Source organism: Haliotis rubra, unplaced genomic scaffold, assembly GCF_003918875.1.
Source record: "Haliotis rubra isolate DU_JTF1 unplaced genomic scaffold, ASM391887v1 Scf337, whole genome shotgun sequence".
Taxonomy (NCBI): Eukaryota; Metazoa; Mollusca; class Gastropoda; order Lepetellida; family Haliotidae; genus Haliotis; species Haliotis rubra.
The window spans coordinates 384894-404780 of NW_025767010.1; the positions used below are offsets into that span (position 1 = coordinate 384894).

The following is a 19887-nucleotide window of genomic DNA, read 5'->3' on the forward strand; positions in this document are numbered from 1 at the left end:
ATCAGCGTCAAATCCAGACCATTCACCCTTTCCTTCATGTGACATAGACGGAACTGACAGTTTTGTAACAGTGTTCGTATGCATGAAGCACCTACCACATTATGCTACATGTCTTAGTCCAACAAGCCATCATCGACAAAGACATTCAGCTATTTACTATATGTGCTTACTATATATACCACCATCCCATTTATATCTTATCTTCCCTCTTTTACCACCAACTGATACAGCACCATCAACCGTTTGTGTAACACACAGGTACATATGAATACTTGATCCTGTGCATGAAGATAAGACCCTAAACTCTGAACCAGACACGCTTTAAAAGTTGTCGGCATCTCAACACACGGCTGTCTAACTGTGTACACGCCAAGGAAAACAGACAACAAACAAGTTCACGTTTCATTCATTCCATTTAATGTCTGCATTTACATAACTGCCAGGAAGAGACATTGGTCAAAGGAATGACGAAATGGCAATGATTTAGAGAAGTAGAAAATTGCAAGCAAAACAGGATTTATATATTCATTTACAAATCATGAATTACAGTTTCATCATTTACAAGGTGTATAACGTCAGACAATATGTACAAGTTCAAACAAATCACATTCAATGTACACCCATCAAGAAAGGTTTTACAATACATGTGTATCTTTTCACACAGGGAGAACCTGGTTCTTGCTGCTGGTGATGTTCCTGATACACTGAACAACACGAACAAAGACAGACTTATATCCAGAAGTGTCTCTAACACGGCATTTGACAACAGAAACGTCTGTGGGTTTCACTTTGTTTTTAGAGACAACATATGTCAGTCTTGTACGGACACTGGTGATGAAACGTGTGAGCTTCCCGGCTTTAGGGGGCAGAGCCGGGGGAACCAATTCTCCCTGGACAAAGATGGGTGGTGGGAGAAGTCGCGAGAGTCTGTAGTGAGAGGCGGCCGTGGTGACGGTGTTGTGGATGTCGACGAGTGAGTTTCGCACGCTGGGGTGGCGATCATTGCTGAGGAAAAGCTCGGACATCTGTGTCCAACCACAGTCAACCTCTCTCTGTAACATCCACAGATTTCGCTTGCCTCTCTTGTTCTCAGTCACCTGTTAGAAAAAACGATATACATTCATATTCCACAGATCTTTACAGCAAAACGTTTTACATGACAAGCATTCACTCTTTCACTACAATACAGTTTTATTTCCATGGGAATACCATGCTACAGCATTCAAATTATACAGGCCACAGAACCTACCTCATTTTCGCGGAGGATGGCAGTCCGGATCAGATGGAGCCAAAGGCGGATAGAGTCAAACTCATCCAGAAGTTCACTGTTAAACAGATGCTTCAGATCTGGAAGATGAAACAAGTCTACAGTCTCCAATTATCCTTCTCAGCTTGAAAAATAAAACGCCCCTTTAAGTTTTTGCTTGCCTTTAAGCTTTGTCAAATTGTCACATTTAGATCTAGCATGCCCTTCATCAAATCTATTTTGGCTGCTAATCCAGATTCATTATTCTCCATCCTTATCGTTTTACCTTTATTGAAACGTCTTTTCATTTTGATTAACCTCAGTCTAAACTCTTGTCCATCAGACATCAAATACATATCTACATAACCACTCCCATCATCTATTTAATTTGTCATCGCCAGTGAAGTTTTTTTTCAAGTAGGGAGACACTGAATGAAATTGATTTCAGTCATCAAATCGTTTCCCCGTACTTAAAAATCGCATTAACTGTAAGCTAAAACTCACCTGGAGCTGTTCTTGCCCCTCGGAGCCAGTCGCGGCCACAATAAGTCATTTTCAACACTTCTTTCACGGAAAGAGTCCGAAAAACTTAGTGAGCAAAACTCAAGCATGTTGACATTACCGAGTGGATGTCGGAGTGATTGTCATGACGTCACGTCATTGTGACGTCATAGTACCACGGGAGGTAACCGGATTGAATAAAGACACGCGTACCACTAAATTTAACAATACATATGACCATACACTAGTGCTTAGCTCCTAAACCTGCAGAGAGTGTTGGACCAGGTTCTTTTCACGATTACTCAAGACATGTTTCCCTGAGCAAGACACATAAACTGTTTTACTTGAAATAAGGAAATCGTAATGACAGAACATCATATGTCGCCTGTATCACGGACATAATTCCTACAGGTTGCATTGTGTAGTTACTGGCACCGCTGTCTTTTCTGACACGTCTGTTTCACATGCGTGTTATACAGTATATTAACATCTTTAATGCCAGTAGAATATGGCCTCCACGCCACCGTGTATTCAACACCTCACGCCTAATACCGAGATAATTTCAGGACTAAACACCAGGTGTCACAAGCTGAATTTTTATATGATTCCTGACTTCACGACCTCCACCTGCTTTGAAAGTATTTTAATCCGTCGATATATTCATAAGCGCAGACACGTGGCGCCATAGTCTTCTGTTAGATATCCCACATGTGAACAATGTGCAATTTCGGGTTATATTTCCGCAGTCAGTTTAGTTGGAATATTGCTCAAATCAGCGTCAAATCCAGACCATTCACCCTTTCCTTCATGTGACATAGACGGAACTGACAGTTTTGTAACAGTGTTCGTATGCATGAAGCACCTGCCACATTATGCTACATGTCTTAGTCCAACAAGCCATCATCGACAAAGACATTCAGCTATTTACTATATGTGCTTACTATATATACCACCATCCCATTTATATCTTATCTTCCCTCTTTTACCACCAACTGATACAGCACCATCAACCGTTTGTGTAACACACAGGTACATATGAATACTTGATCCTGTGCATGAAGATAAGACCCTAAACTCTGAACCAGACACGCTTTAAAAGTTGTCGGCATCTCAACACACGGCTGTCTAACTGTGTACACGCCAAGGAAAACAGACAACAAACAAGTTCACGTTTCATTCATTCCATTTAATGTCTGCATTTACATAACTGCCAGGAAGAGACATTGGTCAAAGGAATGACGAAATGGCAATGATTTAGAGAAGTAGAAAATTGCAAGCAAAACAGGATTTATATATTCATTTACAAATCATGAATTACAGTTTCATCATTTACAAGGTGTATAACGTCAGACAATATGTACAAGTTCAAACAAATCAAATTCAATGTACACCCATCAAGAAAGGTTTTACAATACATGTGTATCTTTTCACACAGGGAGAACCTGGTTCTTGCTGCTGGTGATGTTCCTGATACCCTGAACAACACGAGCAAAGACAGACTTATATCCAGAAGTGTCTCTAACACGGCATTTGACAACAGAAACGTCTGTGGGTTTCACTTTGTTTTTAAAGGCAACATATGCTAGTCTTATACGGACACTGGTGATGAAACGTCTGAGCTTCCCGCCTTTAGGGGGCAGAGCCGGGGGAACCAGTTCTCCCTGGGCGAAGATGGGTGGTGGGAGAAGTCGCGAGAGTCTGTAGTGAGAGGCGGCCGTGGTGACAGTGTTTTGGATGTCGACGAGTGAGTTCCGCACGCTGGGGTGGCGATCATTGCTGAGGAAAAGCTCGGACATCTGTGTCCAACCACAGTCAACCTCTCTCTGTAACATCCACAGATTTCGCTTGCCTCTCTTGTTCTCAGTCACCTGTTACAAAAACGATAATATACATTCATAACCCACAGATATTTACAGCAAAACGTTTTACATGACAAGCATTTACTCTTTCACTACAATACAGTTTTATTTCCATGGGAATATCATGCTACAGCATTCAAATTATACAGGCCACAGAACCTACCTCATTTTCGCGGAGGATGGCAGTCCGGATCAGATGGAGCCAAAGGCGGATAGAGTCAAACTCATCCAGAAGTTCACTGTTAAACAGATGCTTCAGATCTGGAAGATGAAATAAGTCTACAGTCTCCAATTATCCTTCTCAGTTTGAAAAATGAAATGCTCCTTTGAGGTTTTTTTGCCTTTAAGCTTTGTCAAATTGTCACATTTAGATTTAGCATGTCTTTTATTAAATCTATTTTGGATGCTAATCCAGATTCATTATTCTCCATCCTTATCGTTTTACCTTTATTGGAACGTCTTTTCATTTTGATTAACCTCAGTCTAAACTCCTTTCCATCAGACATCATATAGATATCTACATAACCACTCACATCATCGAATTCATTTGTCATCGCCAGTGAAGTTTTTGTTCCAGTAGGGAGACACTGAATGAAATTGATTTCAATCGTTTTCCCGTACTTAACAATCGCATTAACTGTAAGCTAAAACTCACCTGGAGCTGTTCTTGCCCCTCGGAGCCAGTCGCGGCCACAATAAGTCATTTTCAACACTTCTTTCACGGAAAGAGTCCGAAAAAACTTAGTGAGCAAAACTCAAGCATGTTGACATTACCGAGTGGATGTCGGAGTGATTGTCATGACGTCACGTCATTGTGACGTCATAGTACCACGGGAGGTAACCGGATTGAATAAAGACACTCGTACCACTAAATTTAACAATACATATGACCAAACACTAGTGCTTAGCTCCTAAACCTGCAGAAAGTGTTGGACCAGGTTCTTTTCACGATTACTCAAGACATGTTTCCCTGAGCAAGACACATAAACTGTTTTACTTGAAATAAGGAAATCTTAATGACAGAACATGATATTTCGCCTGTATCAATTCCTACAGGTTGCATTGTGTAGTTACTGGCACCGCTGTCTTTTCTGACACGTCTGTTTCACATGCGTGTTATACAGTATATTAACATCTTTAATGCCAGTAGAATATGACCTCCACGCCACCGTGTATTCAACACCTCACGCGTAAATACCGAGATAATTTCAGGACTAAACACCAGGTGTCACAAGCTGAATTTTTATATGATTCCTGAATTCACCACCTCCACCTGCTTTGAAAGTATTTTAATCCGTCGATACATTCATAAGCGCAGACACGTGGCGCCATAGTCTTCTGTTAGATATCCCACATGTGAACAATGTGCAATTTCAGGTTATATTTCCGCAGTCAGTTTAGTTGGAATATTGCTCAAATCAGCGTCAAATCCAGCCCATTCACCCTTTCCTTCATGTGACATAGACGGAACTGACAGTTTTGTAACAGTGTTCGTATGCATGAAGCACCTACCACATTATGCTACATGTCTTAGTCCAACAAGCCATCATCGACAAAGACATTCAGCTATTTACTATATGTGCTTACTATATATACCACCATCCCATTTATATCTTATCTTCCCTCTTTTACCACCAACTGATACAGCACCATCAACCGTTTGTGTAACACACAGGTACATATGAATACTTGATCCTGTGCATGAAGATAAGACCCTAAACTCTGAACCAGACACGCTTTAAAAGTTGTCGGCATCTCAACACACGGCTGTCTAACTGTGTACACGCCAAGGAAAACAGACAACAAACAAGTTCACGTTTCATTCATTCCATTTAATGTCTGCATTTACATAACTGCCAGGAAGAGACATTGGTCAAAGGAATGACGAAATGGCAATGATTTAGAGAAGTAGAAAATTGCAAGCAAAACAGGATTTATATATTCATTTACAAATCATGAATTACAGTTTCATCATTTACAAGGTGTATAACGTCAGACAATATGTACAAGTTCAAACAAATCAAATTCAATGTACACCCATCAAGAAAGGTTTTACAATACATGTGTATCTTTTCACACAGGGAGAACCTGGTTCTTGCTGCTGGTGATGTTCCTGATACCCTGAACAACACGAACAAAGACAGACTTATATCCAGAAGTGTCTCTAACACGGCATTTGACAACAGAAACGTCTGTGGGTTTCACTTTGTTTTTAAAGGCAACATATGCTAGTCTTATACGGACACTGGTGATGAAACGTCTGAGCTTCCCGCCTTTAGGGGGCAGAGCCGGGGGAACCAGTTCTCCCTGGGCGAAGATGGGTGGTGGGAGAAGTCGCGAGAGTCTGTAGTGAGAGGCGGCCGTGGTGACAGTGTTTTGGATGTCGACGAGTGAGTTTCGCACGCTGGGGTGGCGATCATTGCTGAGGAAAAGCTCGGACATCTGTGTCCAACCACAGTCAACCTCTCTCTGTAACATCCACAGATTTCGCTTGCCTCTCTTGTTCTCAGTCACCTGTTACAAAAACGATAATATACATTCATAACCCACAGATATTTACAGCAAAACGTTTTACATGACAAGCATTCACTCTTTCACTACAATACAGTTTTATTTCCATGGGAATATCATGCTACAGCATTCAAATTATACAGGCCACAGAACCTACCTCATTTTCGCGGAGGATGGCAGTCCGGATCAGATGGAGCCAAAGGCGGATAGAGTCAAACTCATCCAGAAGTTCACTGTAAAACAGATGCTTCAGATCTGGAAGATGAAATAAGTCTACAGTCTCCAATTATCCTTCTCAGTTTGAAAAATGAAATGCTCCTTTGAGGTTTTTTTGCCTTTAAGCTTTGTCAAATTGTCACATTTAGATTTAGCATGTCTTTTATTAAATCTATTTTGGATGCTAATCCAGATTCATTATTCTCCATCCTTATCGTTTTACCTTTATTGAAACGTCTTTTCATTTTGATTAACCTCAGTCTAAACTCTTGTCCATCAGACATCAAATACATATCTACATAACCACTCACATCATCGAATTCATTTGTCATCGCCAGTGAAGTTTTTGTTCCAGTAGGGAGACACTGAATGAAATTGATTTCAATCGTTTTCCCGTACTTAACAATCGCATTAACTGTAAGCTAAAACTCACCTGGAGCTGTTCTTGCCCCTCGGAGCCAGTCGCGGCCACAATAAGTCATTTTCAACACTTCTTTCACGGAAAGAGTCCGGAAAAACTTAGTGAGCAAAACTCAAGCATGTTGACATTACCGAGTGGATGTCGGAGTGATTGTCATGACGTCACGTCATTGTGACGTCATAGTACCACGGGAGGTAACCGGATTGAATAAACACACGCGTACCACTAAATTTAACAATACATATGACCATACACTAGTGCTTAGCTCCTAAACCTGCAGAGAGTGTTGGACCAGGTTCTTTTCACGATTACTCAAGACATGTTTCCCTGAGCAAGACACATAAACTGTTTTACTTGAAATAAGGAAATCGTAATGACAGAACATCATATGTCGCCTATATCACGGACATAATTCCTACAGGTTGCATTGTGTAGTTACTGGCACCGCTGTCTTTTCTGACACGTCTGTTTCACATGCGTGTTATACAGTATATTAACATCTTTAATGCCAGTAGAATATGACCTCCACGCCACCGTGTATTCAACACCTCACGCCTAATACCGAGATAATTTCAGGACTAAACACCAGGTGTCACAAGCTGAATTTTATATGATTCCTGAATTCACCACCTCCACCTGCTTTGAAAGTATTTTAATCCGTCGATACATTCATAAGCGCAGACACGTGGCGCCATAGTCTTCTGTTAGATATCCCACATGTGAACAATGTGCAATTTCTGGTTATATTTCCGCAGTCAGTTTAGTTGGAATATTGCTCAAATCAGCGTCAAATCCAGCCCATTCACCCTTTCCTTCATGTGACATAGACGGAACTGACAGTTTTGTAACAGTGTTCGTATGCATGAAGCACCTACCACATTATGCTACATGTCTTAGTCCAACAAGCCATCATCGACAAAGACATTCAGCTATTTACTATATGTGCTTACTATATATACCACCATCCCATTTATATCTTATCTTCCCTCTTTTACCACCAACTGATACAGCACCATCAACCGTTTGTGTAACACACAGGTACATATGAATACTTGATCCTGTGCATGAAGATAAGACCCTAAACTCTGAACCAGACACGCTTTAAAAGTTGTCGGCATCTCAACACACGGCTGTCTAACTGTGTACACGCCAAGGAAAACAGACAACAAACAAGTTCACGTTTCATTCATTCCATTTAATGTCTGCATTTACCAAACTGCCAGGAAGAGACATCGGTCAAAGGAATGACGAAATGACAATGATTTAGAGAAGTAGAAAATTACAAGCAAAGCAGCATTCATATACTCATTTACAAATAATGAATTACAGTTTCATCATTTACAAGATGTATAACGTCAGACAATATGTACAAGTTCAAACAAATCACATTCAATGTACACCCATCAAGAAAGGTTTTACAATACATGTGTATCTTTTCACACAGGGAGAACCTGGTTCTTGCTGCTGGTGATGTTCCTGATACACTGAACAACACGAACAAAGACAGACTTATATCCAGAAGTGTCTCTAACACGGCATTTGACAACAGAAACGTCTGTGGGTTTTACTTTGTTTTTAGAGACAACATATGCCAGTCTTGTACGGACACTGGTGATGAAACGTGTGAGCTTCCCGGCTTTAGGGGCAGAGCAGGGGAACCAATTCTCCCTGGACGAAGATGGGTGGTGGGAGAAGTCGCGAGAGTCTGTAGTGAGAGGCGGCCGTGGTGACGGTGTTGTGGATGTCGACGAGTGAGTGTCGCACGCTGGGGTGGCGATCATTGCTGAGGAAAAGCTCGGACATCTGTGTCCAACCACAGTCAACCTCTCTCTGTAACATCCACAGATTTCTCTTGCCTCTCTTGTTCTCAGTCACCTGTTAGAAAAAACGATATACATTCATATTCCACAGATCTTTACAGCAAAACGTTTTACATGACAAGCATTCACTCTTTCACTACAATACAGTTTTATTTCCATGGGAATATCATGCTACAGCATTCAAATTATACAGGCCACAGAACCTACCTCATTTTCGCGGAGGATGGCAGTCCGGATCAGATGGAGCCAAAGGCGGATAGAGTCAAACTCATCCAGAAGTTCACTGTTAAACAGATGCTTCAGATCTGGAAGATGAAATAAGTCTACAGTCTCCAATTATCCTTCTAAGCTTGAAAAATAAAACGCCCCTTTAACTTTTTGCTTGCCTTTAAGCTTTGTCAAATTGTCACATTTAGATCCAGCATGCCCTTCATCAAATCTATTTTGGCTGCTAATCCAGATTCATTATTCTCCATCCTTATCGTTTTACCTTTATTGAAACGTCTTTTCATTTTGATTAACCTCAGTCTAAACTCTTGTCCATCAGACATCAAATACATATCTACATAACCACTCACATCATCTATTTAATTTGTCATCGCCAGTGAAGTTTTTTCCAGTAGAGAGACACTGAATGAAATTGATTTCAGTCATCAAATCGTTTTCCCGTACTTAAAAATCGCATTAACTGTAAGCTAAAACTCACCTGGAGCTGTTCTTGCCCCTCGGAGCCAGTCGCGGCCACAATAAGTCATTTTCAACACTTCTTTCACGGAAAGAGTCGCAAAACTTAGTGAGCAAAACTCAAGCGTGTTGACATTACCGAGTGGATGTCGGAGTGATTGTCATGACGTCACGTCATTGTGACGTCATAGTACCACGGAGGTAACCGGATTGAATAAACACACGCGTACCACTAAATTTAACAATACATATGACCATACACTAGTGCTTAGCTCCTAAACCTGCAGAGAGTGTTGGACCAGGTTCTTTTCACGATTACTCAAGACATGTTTCCCTGAGCAAGACACATAAACTGTTTTACTTGAAATAAGGAAATCGTAATGACAGAACATCATATGTCGCCTATATCACGGACATAATTCCTACAGGTTGCATTGTGTAGTTACTGGCACCGCTGTCTTTTCTGACACGTCTGTTTCACATGCGTGTTATACAGTATATTAACATCTTTAATGCCAGTAGAATATGACCTCCACGCCACCGTGTATTCAACACCTCACGCCTAATACCGAGATAATTTCAGGACTAAACACCAGGTGTCACAAGCTGAATTTTATATGATTCCTGAATTCACCACCTCCACCTGCTTTGAAAGTATTTTAATCCGTCGATACATTCATAAGCGCAGACACGTGGCGCCATAGTCTTCTGTTAGATATCCCACATGTGAACAATGTGTAATTTCTGGTTATATTTCCGCAGTCAGTTTAGTTGGAATATTGCTCAAATCAGCGTCAAATCCAGCCCATTCACCCTTTCCTTCATGTGACATAGACGGAACTGACAGTTTTGTAACAGTGTTCGTATGCATGAAGCACCTACCACATTATGCTACATGTCTTAGTCCAACAAGCCATCATCGACAAAGACATTCAGCTATTTACTATATGTGCTTACTATATATACCACCATCCCATTTATATCTTATCTTCCCTCTTTTACCACCAACTGATACAGCACCATCAACCGTTTGTGTAACACACAGGTACATATGAATACTTGATCCTGTGCATGAAGATAAGACCCTAAACTCAGAACCAGACACGCTTTAAAAGTTGTCGGCATCTCAACACACGGCTGTCTAACTGTGTACACGCCAAGGAAAACAGACAACAAACAAGTTCACGTTTCATTCATTCCATCTAATGTCTGCATTTACATAACTGCCAGGAAGAGACATTGGTCAAAGGAATGACGAAATTGCAATGATTTAGAGAAGTAGAAAATTGCAAGCAAAACAGGATTTATATATTCATTTACAAATAATGAATTACAGTTTCATCATTTACAAGGTGTATAACGTCACACAATATGTACAAGTTCAAACAAATCACATTCAATGTACACCCATCAAGAAAGGTTTTACAATACATGTGTATCTTTTCACACAGGGAGAACCTGGTTCTTGCTGCTGGTGATGTTCCTGATACACTGAACAACACGAACAAAGACAGACTTATATCCAGAAGTGTCTCTAACACGGCATTTGACAACAGAAACGTCTGTGGGTTTTACTTTGTTTTTAGAGACAACATATGCCAGTCTTGTACGGACACTGGTGATGAAACGTGTGAGCTTCCCGGCTTTAGGGGGCAGAGCAGGGGGGAACCAATTCTCCCTGGACGAAGATGGGTGGTGGGAGAAGTCGCGAGAGTCTGTAGTGAGAGGCGGCCGTGGTGACGGTGTTGTGGATGTCGACGAGTGAGTGTCGCACGCTGGGGTGGCGATCATTGCTGAGGAAAAGCTCGGACATCTGTGTCCAACCACAGTCAACCTCTCTGTAACATCCACAGATTTCGCTTGCCTCTCTTGTTCTCAGTCACCTGTTAGAAAAAACGATATACATTCATATTCCACAGATCTTTACAGCAAAACGTTTTACATGACAAGCATTCACTCTTTCACTACAATACAGTTTTATTTCCATGGGAATATCATGCTACAGCATTCAAATTATACAGGCCACAGAACCTACCTCATTTTCGCGGAGGATGGCAGTCCGGATCAGATGGAGCCAAAGGCGGATAGAGTCAAACTCATCCAGAAGTTCACTGTTAAACAGATGCTTCAGATCTGGAAGATGAAATAAGTCTACAGTCTCCAATTATCCTTCTAAGCTTGAAAATAAAACGCCCCTTTAACTTTTGCTTGCCTTTAAGCTTTGTCAAATTGTCACATTTAGATCCAGCATGCCCTTCATCAAATCTATTTTGGCTGCTAATCCAGATTCATTATTCTCCATCCTTATCGTTTTACCTTTATTGAAACGTCTTTTCATTTTGATTAACCTCAGTCTAAACTCTTGTCCATCAGACATCAAATACATATCTACATAACCACTCACATCATCTATTTAATTTGTCATCGCCAGTGAAGTTTTTTTCCAGTAGAGAGACACTGAATGAAATTGATTTCAGTCATCAAATCGTTTTCCCGTACTTAAAAATCGCATTAACTGTAAGCTAAAACTCACCTGGAGCTGTTCTTGCCCCTCGGAGCCAGTCGCGGCCACAATAAGTCATTTTCAACACTTCTTTCACGGAAAGAGTCGCAAAAACTTAGTGAGCAAAACTCAAGCGTGTTGACATTACCGAGTGGATGTCGGAGTGATTGTCATGACGTCACGTCATTGTGACGTCATAGTACCACGGGAGGTAACCGGATTGAATAAACACACGCGTACCACTAAATTTAACAATACATATGACCATACACTAGTGCTTAGCTCCTAAACCTGCAGAGAGTGTTGGACCAGGTTCTTTTCACGATTACTCAAGACATGTTTCCCTGAGCAAGACACATAAACTGTTTTACTTGAAATAAGGAAATCGTAATGACAGAACATCATATGTCGCCTATATCACGGACATAATTCCTACAGGTTGCATTGTGTAGTTACTGGCACCGCTGTCTTTTCTGACACGTCTGTTTCACATGCGTGTTATACAGTATATTAACATCTTTAATGCCAGTAGAATATGACCTCCACGCCACCGTGTATTCAACACCTCACGCCTAATACCGAGATAATTTCAGGACTAAACACCAGGTGTCACAAGCTGAATTTTATATGATTCCTGAATTCACCACCTCCACCTGCTTTGAAAGTATTTTAATCCGTCGATACATTCATAAGCGCAGACACGTGGCGCCATAGTCTTCTGTTAGATATCCCACATGTGAACAATGTGTAATTTCTGGTTATATTTCCGCAGTCAGTTTAGTTGGAATATTGCTCAAATCAGCGTCAAATCCAGCCCATTCACCCTTTCCTTCATGTGACATAGACGGAACTGACAGTTTTGTAACAGTGTTCGTATGCATGAAGCACCTACCACATTATGCTACATGTCTTAGTCCAACAAGCCATCATCGACAAAGACATTCAGCTATTTACTATATGTGCTTACTATATATACCACCATCCCATTTATATCTTATCTTCCCTCTTTTACCACCAACTGATACAGCACCATCAACCGTTTGTGTAACACACAGGTACATATGAATACTTGATCCTGTGCATGAAGATAAGACCCTAAACTCAGAACCAGACACGCTTTAAAAGTTGTCGGCATCTCAACACACGGCTGTCTAACTGTGTACACGCCAAGGAAAACAGACAACAAACAAGTTCACGTTTCATTCATTCCATTTAATGTCTGCATTTACATAACTGCCAGGAAGAGACATTGGTCAAAGGAATGACGAAATTGCAATGATTTAGAGAAGTAGAAAATTTGCAAGCAAAACAGGATTTATATATTCATTTACAAATAATGAATTACAGTTTCATCATTTACAAGGTGTATAACGTCACACAATATGTACAAGTTCAAACAAATCACATTCAATGTACACCCATCAAGAAAGGTTTTACAATACATGTGTATCTTTTCACACAGGGAGAACCTGGTTCTTGCTGCTGGTGATGTTCCTGATACACTGAACAACACGAACAAAGACAGACTTATATCCAGAAGTGTCTCTAACACGGCATTTGACAACAGAAACGTCTGTGGGTTTTACTTTGTTTTTAGAGACAACATATGCCAGTCTTGTACGGACACTGGTGATGAAACGTGTGAGCTTCCCGGCTTTAGGGGGCAGAGCAGGGGGAACCAATTCTCCCTGGACGAAGATGGGTGGTGGGAGAAGTCGCGAGAGTCTGTAGTGAGAGGCGGCCGTGGTGACGGTGTTGTGGATGTCGACGAGTGAGTGTCGCACGCTGGGGTGGCGATCATTGCTGAGGAAAAGCTCGGACATCTGTGTCCAACCACAGTCAACCTCTCTCTGTAACATCCACAGATTTCTCTTGCCTCTCTTGTTCTCAGTCACCTGTTAGAAAAAACGATATACATTCATATTCCACAGATCTTTACAGCAAAACGTTTTACATGACAAGCATTCACTCTTTCACTACAATACAGTTTTATTTCCATGGGAATATCATGCTACAGCATTCAAATTATACAGGCCACAGAACCTACCTCATTTTCGCGGAGGATGGCAGTCCGGATCAGATGGAGCCAAAGGCGGATAGAGTCAAACTCATCCAGAAGTTCACTGTTAAACAGATGCTTCAGATCTGGAAGATGAAATAAGTCTACAGTCTCCAATTATCCTTCTAAGCTTGAAAAATAAAACGCCCCTTTAACTTTTTGCTTGCCTTTAAGCTTTGTCAAATTGTCACATTTAGATCCAGCATGCCCTTCATCAAATCTATTTTGGCTGCTAATCCAGATTCATTATTCTCCATCCTTATCGTTTTACCTTTATTGAAACGTCTTTTCATTTTGATTAACCTCAGTCTAAACTCTTGTCCATCAGACATCAAATACATATCTACATAACCACTCACATCATCTATTTAATTTGTCATCGCCAGTGAAGTTTTTTTCCAGTAGAGAGACACTGAATGAAATTGATTTCAGTCATCAAATCGTTTTCCCGTACTTAAAAATCGCATTAACTGTAAGCTAAAACTCACCTGGAGCTGTTCTTGCCCCTCGGAGCCAGTCGCGGCCACAATAAGTCATTTTCAACACTTCTTTCACGGAAAGAGTCGCAAAAACTTAGTGAGCAAAACTCAAGCGTGTTGACATTACCGAGTGGATGTCGGAGTGATTGTCATGACGTCACGTCATTGTGACGTCATAGTACCACGGGAGGTAACCGGATTGAATAAACACACGCGTACCACTAAATTTAACAATACATATGACCATACACTAGTGCTTAGCTCCTAAACCTGCAGAGAGTGTTGGACCAGGTTCTTTTCACGATTACTCAAGACATGTTTCCCTGAGCAAGACACATAAACTGTTTTACTTGAAATAAGGAAATCGTAATGACAGAACATCATATGTCGCCTATATCACGGACATAATTCCTACAGGTTGCATTGTGTAGTTACTGGCACCGCTGTCTTTTCTGACACGTCTGTTTCACATGCGTGTTATACAGTATATTAACATCTTTAATGCCAGTAGAATATGACCTCCACGCCACCGTGTATTCAACACCTCACGCCTAATACCGAGATAATTTCAGGACTAAACACCAGGTGTCACAAGCTGAATTTTATATGATTCCTGAATTCACCACCTCCACCTGCTTTGAAAGTATTTTAATCCGTCGATACATTCATAAGCGCAGACACGTGGCGCCATAGTCTTCTGTTAGATATCCCACATGTGAACAATGTGTAATTTCTGGTTATATTTCCGCAGTCAGTTTAGTTGGAATATTGCTCAAATCAGCGTCAAATCCAGCCCATTCACCCTTTCCTTCATGTGACATAGACGGAACTGACAGTTTTGTAACAGTGTTCGTATGCATGAAGCACCTACCACATTATGCTACATGTCTTAGTCCAACAAGCCATCATCGACAAAGACATTCAGCTATTTACTATATGTGCTTACTATATATACCACCATCCCATTTATATCTTATCTTCCCTCTTTTACCACCAACTGATACAGCACCATCAACCGTTTGTGTAACACACAGGTACATATGAATACTTGATCCTGTGCATGAAGATAAGACCCTAAACTCAGAACCAGACACGCTTTAAAAGTTGTCGGCATCTCAACACACGGCTGTCTAACTGTGTACACGCCAAGGAAAACAGACAACAAACAAGTTCACGTTTCATTCATTCCATCTAATGTCTGCATTTACATAACTGCCAGGAAGAGACATTGGTCAAAGGAATGACGAAATTGCAATGATTTAGAGAAGTAGAAAATTGCAAGCAAAACAGGATTTATATATTCATTTACAAATAATGAATTACAGTTTCATCATTTACAAGGTGTATAACGTCACACAATATGTACAAGTTCAAACAAATCACATTCAATGTACACCCATCAAGAAAGGTTTTACAATACATGTGTATCTTTTCACACAGGGAGAACCTGGTTCTTGCTGCTGGTGATGTTCCTGATACACTGAACAACACGAACAAAGACAGACTTATATCCAGAAGTGTCTCTAACACGGCATTTGACAACAGAAACGTCTGTGGGTTTTACTTTGTTTTTAGAGACAACATATGCCAGTCTTGTACGGACACTGGTGATGAAACGTGTGAGCTTCCCGGCTTTAGGGGGCAGAGCAGGGGGAACCAATTCTCCCTGGACGAAGATGGGTGGTGGGAGAAGTCGCGAGAGTCTGTAGTGAGAGGCGGCCGTGGTGACGGTGTTGTGGATGTCGACGAGTGAGTGTCGCACGCTGGGGTGGCGATCATTGCTGAGGAAAAGCTCGGACATCTGTGTCCAACCACAGTCAACCTCTCTCTGTAACATCCACAGATTTCTCCTTGCCTCTCTTGTTCTCAGTCACCTGTTAGAAAAAACGATATACATTCATATTCCACAGATCTTTACAGCAAAACGTTTTACATGACAAGCATTCACTCTTTCACTACAATACAGTTTTATTTCCATGGGAATATCATGCTACAGCATTCAAATTATACAGGCCACAGAACCTACCTCATTTTCGCGGAGGATGGCAGTCCGGATCAGATGGAGCCAAAGGCGGATAGAGTCAAACTCATCCAGAAGTTCACTGTTAAACAGATGCTTCAGATCTGGAAGATGAAATAAGTCTACAGTCTCCAATTATCCTTCTAAGCTTGAAAAATAAAACGCCCCTTTAACTTTTTGCTTGCCTTTAAGCTTTGTCAAATTGTCACATTTAGATCCAGCATGCCCTTCATCAAATCTATTTTGGCTGCTAATCCAGATTCATTATTCTCCATCCTTATCGTTTTACCTTTATTGAAACGTCTTTTCATTTTGATTAACCTCAGTCTAAACTCTTGTCCATCAGACATCAAATACATATCTACATAACCACTCACATCATCTATTTAATTTGTCATCGCCAGTGAAGTTTTTTCCAGTAGAGAGACACTGAATGAAATTGATTTCAGTCATCAAATCGTTTTCCCGTACTTAAAAATCGCATTAACTGTAAGCTAAAACTCACCTGGAGCTGTTCTTGCCCCTCGGAGCCAGTCGCGGCCACAATAAGTCATTTTCAACACTTCTTTCACGGAAAGAGTCGCAAAACTTAGTGAGCAAAACTCAAGCGTGTTGACATTACCGAGTGGATGTCGGAGTGATTGTCATGACGTCACGTCATTGTGACGTCATAGTACCACGGAGGTAACCGGATTGAATAAACACACGCGTACCACTAAATTTAACAATACATATGACCATACACTAGTGCTTAGCTCCTAAACCTGCAGAGAGTGTTGGACCAGGTTCTTTTCACGATTACTCAAGACATGTTTCCCTGAGCAAGACACATAAACTGTTTTACTTGAAATAAGGAAATCGTAATGACAGAACATCATATGTCGCCTATATCACGGACATAATTCCTACAGGTTGCATTGTGTAGTTACTGGCACCGCTGTCTTTTCTGACACGTCTGTTTCACATGCGTGTTATACAGTATATTAACATCTTTAATGCCAGTAGAATATGACCTCCACGCCACCGTGTATTCAACACCTCACGCCTAATACCGAGATAATTTCAGGACTAAACACCAGGTGTCACAAGCTGAATTTTATATGATTCCTGAATTCACCACCTCCACCTGCTTTGAAAGTATTTTAATCCGTCGATACATTCATAAGCGCAGACACGTGGCGCCATAGTCTTCTGTTAGATATCCCACATGTGAACAATGTGTAATTTCTGGTTATATTTCCGCAGTCAGTTTAGTTGGAATATTGCTCAAATCAGCGTCAAATCCAGCCCATTCACCCTTTCCTTCATGTGACATAGACGGAACTGACAGTTTTGTAACAGTGTTCGTATGCATGAAGCACCTACCACATTATGCTACATGTCTTAGTCCAACAAGCCATCATCGACAAAGACATTCAGCTATTTACTATATGTGCTTACTATATATACCACCATCCCATTTATATCTTATCTTCCCTCTTTTACCACCAACTGATACAGCACCATCAACCGTTTGTGTAACACACAGGTACATATGAATACTTGATCCTGTGCATGAAGATAAGACCCTAAACTCAGAACCAGACACGCTTTAAAAGTTGTCGGCATCTCAACACACGGCTGTCTAACTGTGTACACGCCAAGGAAAACAGACAACAAACAAGTTCACGTTTCATTCATTCCATCTAATGTCTGCATTTACATAACTGCCAGGAAGAGACATTGGTCAAAGGAATGACGAAATTGCAATGATTTAGAGAAGTAGAAAATTGCAAGCAAAACAGGATTTATATATTCATTTACAAATAATGAATTACAGTTTCATCATTTACAAGGTGTATAACGTCACACAATATGTACAAGTTCAAACAAATCACATTCAATGTACACCCATCAAGAAAGGTTTTACAATACATGTGTATCTTTTCACACAGGAGAACCTGGTTCTTGCTGCTGGTGATGTTCCTGATACACTGAACAACACGAACAAAGACAGACTTATATCCAGAAGTGTCTCTAACACGGCATTTGACAACAGAAACGTCTGTGGGTTTTACTTTGTTTTAGAGACAACATATGCCAGTCTTGTACGGACACTGGTGATGAAACGTGTGAGCTTCCCGGCTTTAGGGGCAGAGCAGGGGAACCAATTCTCCCTGGACGAAGATGGGTGGTGGGAGAAGTCGCGAGAGTCTGTAGTGAGAGGCGGCCGTGGTGACGGTGTTGTGGATGTCGACGAGTGAGTGTCGCACGCTGGGGTGGCGATCATTGCTGAGGAAAAGCTCGGACATCTGTGTCCAACCACAGTCAACCTCTCTGTAACATCCACAGATTTCGCTTTGCCTCTCTTGTTCTCAGTCACCTGTTAGAAAAAACGATATACATTCATATTCCACAGATCTTTACAGCAAAACGTTTTACATGACAAGCATTCACTCTTTCACTACAATACAGTTTTATTTCCATGGGAATATCATGCTACAGCATTCAAATTATACAGGCCACAGAACCTACCTCATTTTCGCGGAGGATGGCAGTCCGGATCAGATGGAGCCAAAGGCGGATAGAGTCAAACTCATCCAGAAGTTCACTGTTAAACAGATGCTTCAGGTCTGGAAGATGAAATAAGTCTACAGTCTCCAATTATCCTTCTAAGCTTGAAAAATAAAACGCCCCTTTAACTTTTTGCTTGCCTTTAAGCTTTGTCAAATTGTCACATTTAGATCCAGCATGCCCTTCATCAAATCTATTTTGGCTGCTAATCCAGATTCATTATTCTCCATCCTTATCGTTTTACCTTTATTGAAACGTCTTTTCATTTTGATTAACCTCAGTCTAAACTCTTGTCCATCAGACATCAAATACATATCTACATAACCACTCACATCATCTATTTAATTTGTCATCGCCAGTGAAGTTTTTTCCAGTAGAGAGACACTGAATGAAATTGATTTCAGTCATCAAATCGTTTTCCCGTACTTAAAAATCGCATTAACTGTAAGCTAAAACTCACCTGGAGCTGTTCTTGCCCCTCGGAGCCAGTCGCGGCCACAATAAGTCATTTTCAACACTTGTTTCACGGAAAGAGTCGCAAAAACTTAGTGAGCAAAACTCAAGCGTGTTGACATTACCGAGTGGATGTCGGAGTGATTGTCATGACGTCACGTCATTGTGACGTCATAGTACCATGGGAAGTAATTGGATTCAAGTAAAATTCGGGTACCGCTAAATCGAACAAAGTTATGAAGTCAAACATCAGACCACACTCAAGCGCAGCAATGACTTTACATAGAACTCCTGGTAGGAGCGTGACACTACGCAACAAACAAAAAAATGGAGGTGGGGGTGGGTTTGGCTTTCTGAATACATGTTTCATTCATTCCCCTTCTTTCTTTCAAGCGCCTTGATGGAGCAATATTGAACTCACTCACTCGTTAGATACTTAATATATGTTCATGTAACAAAACAAACCTATGCAATGAGCTGAGTTGCAGTAATCGGTGAGATTTGTTAGGACAGGCGCGTAGCAAGCCATTTCTTTCGTGTAAGCCCAATAGGTTGCAAAACT

At 41.0% G+C, this 19887-nt stretch overlaps 1 protein-coding gene and 4 long non-coding RNA genes across 5 annotated transcripts; all 5 read right to left on the reverse strand.

Moving 5' to 3' along the window:
- Positions 1-656: 656 nt before the first annotated feature.
- On the reverse strand, positions 657-1819 carry LOC124284471. Its single transcript, XM_046720553.1, has 3 exons — positions 1751-1819; positions 1250-1347; positions 657-1097 (listed from the first exon to the last, which is right to left on the reverse strand). The coding sequence occupies exons 1-3, from the start codon at positions 1797-1799 to the stop codon at positions 657-659; spliced, it is 588 nt and encodes a 195-aa protein (XP_046576509.1). The 5' UTR covers positions 1800-1819.
- Positions 1820-8604: 6785 nt separating this feature from the next.
- On the reverse strand, positions 8605-9358 carry LOC124284422. Its single transcript, XR_006900546.1, has 3 exons — positions 9281-9358; positions 8782-8879; positions 8605-8629 (listed from the first exon to the last, which is right to left on the reverse strand). It is a non-coding gene; the product is annotated as an uncharacterized LOC124284422 (long non-coding RNA).
- Positions 9359-11094: 1736 nt separating this feature from the next.
- On the reverse strand, positions 11095-11910 carry LOC124284417. Its single transcript, XR_006900544.1, has 3 exons — positions 11792-11910; positions 11294-11391; positions 11095-11141 (listed from the first exon to the last, which is right to left on the reverse strand). It is a non-coding gene; the product is annotated as an uncharacterized LOC124284417 (long non-coding RNA).
- A 1721-nt stretch (positions 11911-13631) lies between these two features.
- LOC124284415 lies at positions 13632-14427 on the reverse strand. The gene is made up of 3 exons (XR_006900543.1): positions 14309-14427; positions 13809-13906; positions 13632-13656 (listed from the first exon to the last, which is right to left on the reverse strand). It is a non-coding gene; the product is annotated as an uncharacterized LOC124284415 (long non-coding RNA).
- Positions 14428-16149: 1722 nt separating this feature from the next.
- On the reverse strand, positions 16150-16902 carry LOC124284421. The gene is made up of 3 exons (XR_006900545.1): positions 16825-16902; positions 16326-16423; positions 16150-16173 (listed from the first exon to the last, which is right to left on the reverse strand). It is a non-coding gene; the product is annotated as an uncharacterized LOC124284421 (long non-coding RNA).
- Between the last annotated feature and the right edge of the window lie 2985 nt (positions 16903-19887).